The sequence below is a fragment of the Schistocerca piceifrons genome, chromosome 4 (assembly GCF_021461385.2).
Source record: "Schistocerca piceifrons isolate TAMUIC-IGC-003096 chromosome 4, iqSchPice1.1, whole genome shotgun sequence".
Lineage (NCBI taxonomy): Eukaryota > Metazoa > Arthropoda > Insecta > Orthoptera > Acrididae > Schistocerca > Schistocerca piceifrons.
Window position 1 is genome coordinate 293,795,210 of NC_060141.1, and position 12,836 is coordinate 293,808,045.

The following is a 12,836-nucleotide window of genomic DNA, read 5'->3' on the forward strand; positions in this document are numbered from 1 at the left end:
ATCCCTTCCCTCCTCACTGCATCCTCCTCCTTACCCCCACCACCCAGATTGCTTCCCTCATCAAGGCTGTTGCTTGCAATCTGGCCTTGGCAGCCAGGGACAGTAGTCATGTGCATGCAAGTTACATTTGTTTGAATGTGTGTGTGTTTTGTCCAATGCAGAAAAAGGTCTTGTGGCCGAAAGCTTACCCTTTGTAGCAATCGTTTTGTTTGGCTGTCTGCGACTCAACATCTTCACTACATAGTGAGTAGCACTCTGTCCTTTTCATAATACTGTGAATATTTCTATTTTTCTGAGGAATCATAACAGGAATTTTGCAAGTCACAGTTTATGTATTTTATCTACTGTTTTACCAACAATGTAGAAGATAGCTTAGTTTCAACATTTTTTATTAAATCTGTTAATGGTCACGTTACATAATATTTACAAAGAATACATTTTTTTTTAACCAGACATTACTTTCAGCACACATCCTTATGTGAGTAAGTACCTACATATGTTTGTATCAGCAACCAAATCTTTCCAAAATTTTCACGTACTGTTTCACAGCTTTGTAATAATTTTGTAAGAAATAGGAGTTTCTTTCCACTCCATTTGCCAGGTTTTTTACTTGTGTTTCACTGGAACAAACACAAAGAAAAACAGTTAGTTGCCATCACAAAATTATGACATGTACTGGACAAAAACTAGCATATTTATGGAAATATCCACTACCTAGTAAAGTATCTTATGATTCATGCTGTGATGCATTCACAACTTGTGCCACTGGATATCACATGAAATAAACTTAACAATGCTGCCACTGGACACTGACCCACAGAAATATTCCACCAGATGATTCATGTGTGTGGGTGTGGTACAAATGGTGTGGATATAAATGTGTTTTGGTGAGAGTGAAATTTTATGGTGGATGGTGACATTTGGGCCATTACCTGTAGTTCCACTGAGTTATCAATAAACTTTAGTTATTTTTTTCCACTATGTACAGGGTGAATCAAACAGGACTTTACAACTTTGTAATGATATAGAAATTTACTGAGATAACTTACTTTGTAGCAGACAATCTCAAGTTTCATACAAACGTGTCAAGTGTCATTTTGGTTCGATGTGACTACCATTTGTGATGCAGCAAACATCCTACCAGTAATCAATTTCTTCCCACTTGTTGCAGCAAACTAGGCATAACTTATGCAATGGCAGTGTGGATTTGATTTTTCTGGTTGACTAAATTGTTTGGTAGGAAAGGAACATGCACTCAGTCTTTAATGAAACCCCAGAGAAAGAAATCCAGTAGTGTCAAAGGCCCTTAATGGTCAATCCACCAATCTGAGAAGTGATTATCCAGGAAACCTCTAACTTCTGTGAGGAAATGATGTGGTGCATTGTCGTGCTGGTAGTAAATTGTCACATCTCGGTCACCTTTATCAATCTGTGGAAGTAAAATGTTTTGAAGCATATTCAGACACACAATAACAATGACAGTTTCCTCCATGAAAAAGAAATGGCCGTACACTTTTCAATTTGCTAAGGACACCAAACATGTTATCTTTGGGGCTGTAACAAACATGTTCCAGGGTTGCACTGGATTTCCAGTGTCCCATGTTCTGCAGTTGTGGGTATTCAACGTGACAATAATGTCTAATTGTCCTCTATCTGATGCACAATTTCTGCAAAGAATTCCCATGAGCAAACTCATCTTTATAGTAATTTGCTGTACCATTGTGTATTTGTATGGTTTCATGTGCAAACATCTATGCAGTACTCACCAAACAGTCTTTTGTGGAATGCCTGTCTTGCGAGATGCATGTCTCACTGATTTTCATGGGCTGCGGGCAGAGCTCTCCCTCACCTGTGTGACATAATCATTAACACACAGGCGACCTGCTGACTTATCATTTCGCAGTGAACAACCAGCCTTAGTGAAGTCCTTGCACAAAGAGTAAATTGTAGGCCTACGTAAAGGATCTTTAGTGTATCTAGTGTGAAATTTACACTGAATAGTTGTTGCAGAGTTCATTTCATGAAACCAAAACACGCAGAGAGCATGCTTTACATCAGTGAATGAAGCCATTTTAACTGCGCACTATGGGGTAGTGATGCATTATGTGAACCAGATTTTAGTTTGTTTGCTACAAAATGTCACACCTAATTATGTAAGTTATTTCAATAAAGTTGTATATCATTCCAAAGTTGTAAAGCCCTTTTGACTCACCCTGTATATTTATCAAGGTAAAGATTAGCTCTTTTTCAGGCATGAATGATAATCACCTATGAAGACATCTTGGAAATTTGAAAAACCTGCTCAACAGGACTACTCAACAATGCAGTGACAGACAGTTCACCTGTCAACAAGTAGTTTCATCATGGCAAACAAAAGTTTAACAATGATGATCTTTTGCAGGATTCTTCTGTTAACTTATCTGAAGCATAAAGGTGAAAAGTCGAGTGTTTATTAACTAGGCAGGAGATGAAGGCTAAAGTATGAAAATAAAATGCCACAATAATTGACTGTTCTCAGATGTTATTTGACAGAGGGAAAACTGTGCACTTCGTAGGGCATGTGACATAACCACTGTGGACATAGAAAGATGCATTATACTGCCATTGTTGAAAAGTGTGTGAAAAAAACTCAATCAATGTTGAAGAATTACTGCTAAATGCTGTATCCAACTGGCACTAAAATTACCACTGCCAGTAACTATAGTTCAATAATAAATGCATGTTAAATTGGAAAAAAGGAGGGAAGGGGGTAAGAGACCATTTTTCATCCATGGATAATCGGAGCAGGACAAATTTCAAATTGCTAAACAGTATATTGAGTTCTACAACACACACTTAAGACTAGGGTGTTCCAGACAGACCTGATTTCAAAAGACTATACCTTCTTAGTGAAAGAAGACAGAAACTTGGGGTGGACTTCAACTTTCATGATGTTACCAGTAGGGTCTTCCAGATGCAGTAAGCTAGCTTTTCACTACCTAATGTGCTCAGAGTTGAGATGGTAATAACACACCAACAAAATGGTTTTGCATTCTGCCTTTCCACACGTGAAACTGAGTTACGATGACATAGTGTGGTTTTCTTTGTAAATATGATATAACGAAGACTGTTTGAGCATAAAGGGTGTACGGATTTTGTGAAGCACCATTTGCCTACAAGGCTCCCCGATAACATAACCATTTTTCGAAATATGAAAAGGCTCCTAAAATTTGAGGAGAACTGTGAAGCCACATATGAAGAGCAGTGAATGCAGCAACTCCACACATGCTTGCAAATGTATGAACCGAGTGAGACCATCTCTGGAAGTCTGTTGTGCGTACATTGGAGGGCTTATTGAACTTTTGTGAAAGGCAAACAAAAACTTTGATCTATACAAAATTGTAAAAGGGTGTAAGTGCAGGCATGTAAAAGATATACCTTTTAAAAATGAATCTGTTATTTTGAAAAAGTGAACTTCGTAGTCCTATGTGTAAGTTAAAATTCATCCTAAGTTTCTGTCTTAATTAAAAAAGAAGTTATTGGCTTGTGCAATTAAATGAATCTTTTTGAAAAACTTTTATACTGATCTATCATTAACTAAACAGTCTTCTCCATATTAACAGTAATGGGTAACAAACAAATGAATCATGTGAAAGTCAATTCAGAACTTTAAGTGACACTTTAAAATCTCAGTAATCAGGAGGACAGTGTTTACTCTTGCCTAATAAACACAGACATACTTATTGCAACAGTGTTATACAAATTTGTCAGAAAGTTATCAACAGATATAGAAATGACACTAAGAAAATACTTTTTTTACTTGATCCATCAGAGCACATTACTCCGATATTACAATTTTCGGCAAATGTTGCCCATTTTCACACATGTTAAAAAAAAATTAGAAGCAAATGACAACTGGAAACTTAATCCTGAGTCTTAATTATAACAAAGATGATAATGTTTTGACAATGACATATCATGTTATTTGCTAGGATGCTGCAGAGATCTGGAGGGTGACAGAGGGTGGGGTCGGAAGGCTACGAGGAAGAGAAGGTTTCATTTGAGGTCTTGACTTCAGAAAGTCATATGTTGAGAAATTTGTTATGACATTCAAGGCCTGGGTGGCACTGGGCGACAAGGGGTACGGCGGGTACCTTCTGAGTTTTTTGGAAATGAAATCTGTATCAGTCAGACGGGTAAGCAGAGGAGAGACTGCCTGGGAAACATTTTTGAGAATTTTGCAGCCAGGGATTGGTTGTTAATGTAGGTGTTGAGGGATTCAGTAGTAAAGTAGATTATGTCTGCCACATCAACAAACTCCCCCTCGCTTTCCACCACTACTGATCTTATACATTTCTCCCAGGCAGGATTCTCCACTCACCCTCTCAATAATAAAGTTACCATTTCCAAAAAAATCAGACGCACTCTCCTTGTCACCCCAGCCTTGAATGCCTTAATACATTAATCCACTAAGGTTATCACTTTCTCAAGTCAAGTCCTGAAATTATATGTTCTCTCCCAGATAGTCTCCCTACATTACCCACTGAAACTTTCTGCCTTCCCTCCTCCTCTCCCCTTCTCCAACCATTGTAACATTCCAGTCAAAGCAAGCAGCATACCCAAACTATGATCCCTACACCATGGTTCCTACCCCTGAAACACCCCCATTATAAAAACTGACCCATGCACCCACCAGACTTCTCCAATCATAAATCTAACAATATCAAGGGCAGAGCAACTTGGGAAATTGTGGATGTTGTTTATCACCTATCTTGCTACCACTGCATAGCTTTTTACATAGGAATAACCACAACTACACTGTCTGAGCACATCAGTGGGCATAGAAGAAATGTCCATCTCAGGCACATGCTGCACCCAATTACTGAATATCCTCTACAGCTCGAATCAGTAGACCATAAGACACCATGCGACTATTTGGATCCTCTCACACAATACTAGTTCTCTGAATCTGGAGCTGGGAATATGCACTCCAACATTTCCCAACAATCTCTTGCATTTAACCTCCATCAGCACATCTAACCCCGCCCACCCTTTTTTCTCATTATAATAATGTTTTTCATTTACATTTTTATACATATATTTTTATTTATTATATCTTTATTGCATTGCATTTAATTTTCCATCTTTGTTCTCCTTTCAGCCCTCTTTTCTATCGCCCCCCCCCCCCCCCCCCCAGTCTCTCCTAGTTCTTAATAAATGCACTATTCATTTCTCTTCCTCTAAACTATCTTTATTACTCAACCTGACCTCATTTCCTCTGGAGTTCTACCAATGTACCAACCTTGACTTACTACTATCAGAGATACTGCCCCCCCCCCTTTCATCTTTGTCTTCTTTTGTGCTCATAACAGGTGCGTCAGTCTGAATGACCTGCTCTTCTTTTTAATCTCCCCTAATCAACCCTACTCTCCTCCCTGAAGCTGGAAGCCGGAACTAAAAATCTATGATCGTGGCCTATACTTCTATGTACGTGTGTATTGGCAATACTAGGTATAAATATTTCACCTCTTGAAGGTAAATACTGACCAGCAATTCTGCCTCATATAACAGTTTTCTCATTTGAATTTTCCTTTTGATTATATAATGTTTCAGTGTATCAAAGGTAATGCACGGAGGGGGGAGGGGGAGAGTGTAGGGAATTATAATGAAAGGCAAGAGGGGAAATTACAAAACTATGTGTACTTACAGGACCACTATTAAAACATTAATAACAATGCCAGTCCAAATTTTTAAATACGAAGTACTGAAATGTCACTTGCATTATATGTAAGAAGTTGCTATTTCCAACCCAAAATTTCTATTTTTGGTATAACCACTGTGTTACATGTTTTATATTGTTGTTGTGGTCTTCAGTCCAGAGACTAGTTTGATGCAGCTCTCTATGCTACTCTATCCCGTGCAAGCTTCTTCATCTCCCAGTACCTACTGCAACCTACATCCTTCTGAATCTGCTTAGTGTATTCACCTCTTGGTCTCTCTCTACAATTTTTACCTTCCGCGCTGCACTCCAATACTAAATTGGTGATCCCTTGATGCCTCAGAACATATTCTACTAACTGATCTCTTCTTCTTGTCAAGTTGTGCCACAAATTTCTTTTCTCCCCAATTCTATTCAATACCTTCTCATTAGTTATGTGATCTAAATACCTAATATTCAGCATTCTTCTGTAGCACCACATTTCAAAAGCTTCTATTCTCTTCCTGTCCAAACTATTTATCGTCCATGTTTCACTTCCATACATGGCTACACTCCATACAAATACTTTCAGAAACGACTTCTTGGCACTTAAACCTATACTCGATGTTAACAAATTTCTCTTCTTCAGAAACGCTTTCCTTGCCATTGCCAGTCTACATTTTATATCCTCTCTCCTTCGACCATCATCAGTTATTTTGCTCCCCAAATAGCAAAACTCATCTACTACTTTAAGTGTCTCATTTCCTAATCTAATTCCTTCAGCATCACCCGACTTAATTCGACTACATTCCATTATCCTCATTTTGCTTTTGTTGATGTTCATCTTATATCCTCCTTTCAAGACACCATCCCTTCCGTTCAACTGCTCTTCTAAGTCCTTTGCAGCCTCCGACAGAATTACAATGTCATAGGCGAGCCTCAAAGTTTTTATTTCTTCTCCATGGATTTTAATACCTACTCCGAATTTTTCTTTTGTTTCCTTCACTTCTTGCTCAATATACAGATTGAATAACATCGGGGATAGGCTACAACCCTGTCTCACTACCTTCCCGACCACTGCTTCCCTTTCATGCCCATCGACTCTTTATAACTGCCATCTGGTTTCTGTACAAATTGTAAATAGCCTTTTGCTCCCTGTATTTTACCCCTGCCACCTTCAAAATTTGAAAGAGAGGATTGCAGTCAACATTGTCAAAAGAGTTCTCCAAGTCTACAAATGCTAGAAATGTAGCTTTGCCTTTCCTTAATCTATCTTCTAAGATGAATTGTAGGGTCAGTATTACCTCACGTGTTCCAACATTTCTACGGAATCCAAACTGATCTTCCCCGAGATCAGCTTCTACTAGTTTTTCTATTCGTCTGTAAAGAATTCGTGTTAGTATTTTGCAGCTGTGACTTATTAAACTGATAGTTTGGTAATTTTCACATCTGTCAACACCTGCTTTGTTTGGAATTGGAATTATTATATTCTTCTTGAAGTCTGAGGGTATTTTACCTGTCTCATACATCTTGCTCACCAGATGGTAGAGTTTTGTCAGGAATGTCTCTCCCAAGGCCATCGGTAGTTCCAACGGAATGTTGTCTACTCCCAGGGCCTTGTTTCGACTCAGGTCTTTCAGTGCTCTGTCAAATTCTTCAAGCAGTATCATATCTCCCATTTCATCTTCATCTACATCCTCTTCCATTTCCATAATATTATCCTCAAGTACATTGCCCTTGTATAGACCCTCTATATACTCCTACCACCTTTCTGCTTTCCCTTCTTTGCTTAGAACTGGGTTTCCATCTGAGCTCTTGATATTCATACAAGTGGTTCTCTTTTCTCCAAAGGTCTCTCTAATTTTCCTGTGGGCAGTATCTATCTTACACCTAGTGATATATGCCTCATTTTTCCTCTAGCCATCCCTGCTTAGCCATTTTGCACTTCCTGTCGATCTCATTTTTGAGACGTTTGTATTCCTTCTTGTCTACTTCATTTACTGCATTTTTATATTTTCTCCTTTCATCGATTAAATTCAAAATGTCTTCTGTTACCCAAGGATTTCTACTAGCCCTCGTCTTTTTACCTAATTGATCCTCTGCTGCCTTCACTATTTCATCTCTTAAAGCTACCCATTCTTCTTCTACTGTATTTCTTGCCCCCATTTGTCAATCGTTCCTTAATGCTTTCTCTGAAACTCTCTACAACCTCTGGTTCTGTCAGTTTATCCAGGTCCCATCTCCTTAAATTCCCATCTTTTTGCAGTTTCTTCAGTTTTAATCTGCAGTTCATGACCAACAGATTGTGGTCAGGGTCCACATCTGCCCATGGAAATGTCTTACAATTTAAAATTTAAATTTTATATTAAAAATCTATCAAGTAGGTAAAAAGACGAGGGCTAGTAGAAATCCTTGGGTAACAGAAGAAATACTGAATTTAATTGATGAAAGGAGAATATATAAAAATGCAGTAAGTGAAACAGGCAAAAAGGAATACAAACGTCTCAAAAATGAGATCGACAGGAAGTGCAAAATGGCTAAGCAGGGATGGCTAGAGGACAAATGTAAGGATGTAGAGGCCTATCTCGCTAGGGGTAAGATAGATACCGCCTACAGGAAAATTAAAGAGACCTTTGGAGATAAGAAAACGACTTGTATGAATATCAAGAGCTCAGATGGAAACCCAGTTCTAAGCAAAGAAGGGAAAGCAGAAAGGTGGAAGGAGTATATAGAGGGTCTATACAAGGGCGATGTACTTGAGGACAATATTATGGAAATGGAAGAGGATGTAGATGAAGATGGAATGGGAGATATGATACTGCGTGAAGAGTTTGACAGAGCACTGAAAGACCTGAGTCGAAACAAGGCCCCCGGAGTAGACAATATTCCATTGGAACTACTGACGGCCATGGGAGAGCCAGTCCTGACAAAACTCTACCATCTGGTGAGCAAGATGTATGAAACAGGCGAAATACCCTCAGACTTCAAGAAGAATATAATAATTCCAATCCCAAAGAAAGCAGGTGTTGACAGATGTGAAAATTACCGAACTATCAGCTTAATTAGTCACAGCTGCAAAATACTAACACGAATTCTTTACAGACGAATGGAAAAACTAGTAGAAGCCAACCTCGGGGAAGATCAGTTTGGATTCCGTAGAAACACTGGAAGACGTGAGGCAGTACTGACCTTACGACTTATCTTAGAAGAAAGATTAAGGAAAGGCAAACCTACGTTTCTAGCATTTGTAGACTTAGAGAAAGCTTTTGACAATGTTGACTGGAATACTCTCTTTCAAATTCTAAAGGTGGCAGGGGTAAAATACGGGGAGCGAAAGGCTATTTACGATTTGTACAGAAACCAGATGGCAGTTATAAGAGTCGAGGGACATGAAAGGGAAGCAGTGGTTGGGAAGGGAGTAAGACAGGGTTGTAGCCTCTCCCCGATGTTGTTCAATCTGTATATTGAGCAAGCAGTAAAGGAAACAAAAGAAAAATTAGGAGTAGGTATTAAAATTCATGGAGAAGAAATAAAAACTTTGAGGTTCGGCGATGACATTGTAATTCTGTCAGAGACGGCAAAGGACTTGGAAGAGCAATTGAATGGAATGGACAGTGTCTTGAAAGGAGGATATAAGATGAACATCAACAAAAGCAAAACAAGGATAATGGAATGTAGTCTAATTAAGGCGGGTGATGCTGAGGGAATTAGATTAGGAAATGAGGCACTTAAAGTAGTAAAGGAGTTTTGCTATTTGGGGAGCAAAATAACTGATGATGGTCGAAGTAGAGAGGATATAAAATGTAGGCTGGCAATGGCAAGGAAAGCGTTTCTAAGGAAGAGAAATTTGTTAACATCCAGTATTGATTTAAGTGTCAGGAAGTCATTTCTGAAAGTATTCGTATGGAGTGTAGCCATGTATGGAAGTGAAACATGGACGATAAATAGTTTGGACAAGAAGAGAATAGAAGCTTTCGAAATGTGGTGCTACAGAAGAATGCTGAAGATTAGATGGGTAGATCACATAACTAATGAGGAAGTATTGAATAGGATTGGGGAGAAGAGAAGTTTGTGGCACAACTTGACCAGAAGAAGGGATCGGTTGGTAGGACATGTTCTGAGGCATCAAGGGATCACCAATTTAGTACTGGAGGGCAGCGTGGAGGGTAAAAATCGTAGAGGGAGACCAAGAGATGAATACACTAAGCAGATTCAGAAGGATGTAGGTTGCAGTAGGTACTGGGAGATGAAAAAGCTTGCACAGGATAGAGTAGCATGGAGAGCTGCATCAAATCAGTCTCAGGACTGAAGACCACAACAACAACAACAACATTAAAAATCTGTATTTCATGGAAAATAACTTTTTATGAAAATTAACATTTCTTGCTGTTTTTCACTAGTATGAAATTAAGATAATTCACTGCAATGAGAGTAGAACTCAAATAAAACAAAATGCTTACTTGACATGTCCATACTTCTGGGTTATTGTTATACTGTCTTCCAATATTTGTTCCCAGTTGCGGAGATCAATATTTAGTTTGAAACATATGGCCAACTTGTAACTCATTACGTTGAATGAAACACTGAAACAATTAAAAATTTTACTTTTACATTTAACTACCTTATTCTCCAAGTTCTCTAAAGAAAGCATACAAATGGAACATGGAGCATGATAAATAATGAACAACATAACAGGGTTTGTAAAGGAAATGTTCTACAAGAAAATCTAACATTCTCATTAGAGACTGCATCTAACATCTTTAGGTGCAACGACTGTGCAGATACATTAATGTTGAATCACAACTGAGGCATGACTAAACAAAGTCCCTATAAAACTAGCTGGCATGTTTTGACTGTCCCTAGAGTTTTGCCATAAGATATTCTAATATTCATTTAAATCCACAATATTATGAAAAGGATAGCTGCTAGTCACCATACAGTGGAGATGCTGAGTCACAGATAGGCACAACAAAAGGACTGTCACAAAATAAGCTTTTGGACAATAAGGCTTTTGTCAAAAATAGATGACACACACACACACACACACACACACACACACACACACACACACACACACCCACACCCACAAAGGCGTGTACGCGCACACAAATGCAACTCACACACACAGCTGGCTGCTGCTGCTCGTAGTGTGGCTTCACCTACCAGAGGCTGTGGTCATGTGTGTGTGTGTGTGTGTGTGTGTGTGAGAGAGAGAGAGAGGTGTGTGTGTGTGTGTGTGTGTGTGTGTGTGTGTGTGTGTGTGTGTGTGTATTCCATTGTTTAATTTAAATCAGTCATACAAAATAGATGCCACAGGGAGAGGTCACTGTGATGTGGAAAGAGGTCAAATACGTAAATTTTATTTAAGTGCAATACAATGAAACATCTTACATTTTGCAAATATTATTGTGTTACAGTGCTAATGTTAATTCTAAAACAACCTAAAACACCAATTTTATGAGTAAATGGAGTAAAATGAGTTGCTCAACAGAAAGTTGTTTAACTGTCTTTTCACCACATTACCTACATTTCATATGGTCTGGCAATTTGTTGAATACATTCATACCCATTTACCTGACTCCTGATACTAGTGTTTTCAACCTGAAATATTTCAGAGGTCATTTATGGTCACAGTGTTATACACGGTCCAGTCACATTAATGTGAACACCACCTGTGTTTGACGTCAATGTGAAATAACCTCTCACATATGGCAGGTACCAGCAATAGCAGTGGAGGGTGTATAAGGCTTGTCAGGGGATGCAGAAAACAGTGCAATCATTGTCATAATGCTGAAACTTAGCTATTTATCTGATGTCCAAAAGAGCATGATCATTGGCTTTTGGGTCAAGGGTGGAAGCATTTCTGAAATGACTAAGTCTGTAAACTCTTTGTGTGCCCCTGTGATTAAAGTATACTGAGCATGGCAAAATGGTGCTATCTACAACTGGTGTTGAGGCAACTGTTCCATGGGCCACAGATGACAGGGGTAAATGATGGTTGTGGAGAGTTGAGTAACTGAATGCCCAGGTGAACCAAGAGATTACCAAACAGTGTCTCCTTGATGACCGTTCAGCAAATGCTGCTGCGTATGGGTGCCTGGTTCATGCATCCATGCTCACAGCTGTTCATCAGCAATAAAGGCTGAAATTTGCATGCCAATACCGCAACTGGGTGTCCACTGGTTGGCAACAGGTGGCCTTTTCAGATGGATCACGTTTTATGCTCCACTGGACAAATGGCCGTGGGTGTGTGCAGTGCGAAATGTCTGAAAGCAAATAACTTGCAACAATCACTAGAAGGGTCCTGGTGGGAGGGCATTACCATGATGATTTCATCATTCTGGAATGTGCAGTGTATCTACGCAAGTATGTGTCTATGGTTGGGAACAATGTCTGCGCATATATGCAGTTTTGTTTCTCCTTGGCATCTACCAGCTGGACACTGCAATGTGTCACACAGCACACAGTGTATGTGCGTGGTTTGAAGAGCACCAGGATGAGTTCCCCCTACTCCCTTGGCAACAAAAAATCTGTGGATTTAAAACCAATGGATAATCTAAAGGACCATCTCAATTTAGACACGCACCATAGCTGGCCACGGCACAGGAGTTGGCATGGCTCCACATCCCTGTTGGTACCATCCAGAACTGGGCTGAATCTCTTCCTGCACATCATGCTGTGGTCTATGCTGAAAAGGTGGTTATTCGGCCTTTTTACAGGTGGTCACATTACTGTGACTGGTCAGTGTATTTTGCTTTTCACTATTCTTAGAGAAATGTAAGTGATCAAAAATAACACTAATGAACACAAGGACCACATGTTAAGTTTTTACCAAAACAATGAAAGTAAAATTTTTATTCTGAACAGATAATTTTATTATCATTCAAAATATTCACCTTTAATATTTTTACTTTTTTGCATCTTTTTGAATCAGTCCTGGATACATTGTTTTCCATTCTGATGTTGGTATGCTAATAATGGAGCTTTGAAAGAACTGAATAGCTTCTTGAGATGATGAAAATAGCTCTTTACATATTTTTCGTTTGATGTAAGGTAAGAACAGGAAATCTTTAGAAGATAAATCAGGTGAACATGGACAATGATACTTTATTTGATGTTTGATTCTGTCAAACAGTAAATTTTTAAATGTCTTGAAGAT

General features: G+C 38.8%; 1 protein-coding gene across 3 annotated transcripts in view; it reads right to left on the minus strand.

Moving 5' to 3' along the window:
- Positions 1–372: 372 nt before the first annotated feature.
- LOC124795286 overlaps positions 373–12,836 on the minus strand; it is a 263,102-nt gene continuing 250,638 nt past the window's right edge. For all 3 annotated transcript variants that reach the window (XM_047259244.1, XM_047259243.1, XM_047259242.1), the window contains 2 exons: positions 10,138–10,260; positions 373–620 (listed from right to left, as the gene is read on the minus strand). In XM_047259244.1, coding sequence (XP_047115200.1) covers positions 506–620; positions 10,138–10,260 — 238 coding nt within the window. In that variant the 3' untranslated portion in view covers positions 373–505. The remainder of the gene's footprint in view (positions 621–10,137; positions 10,261–12,836) is intronic.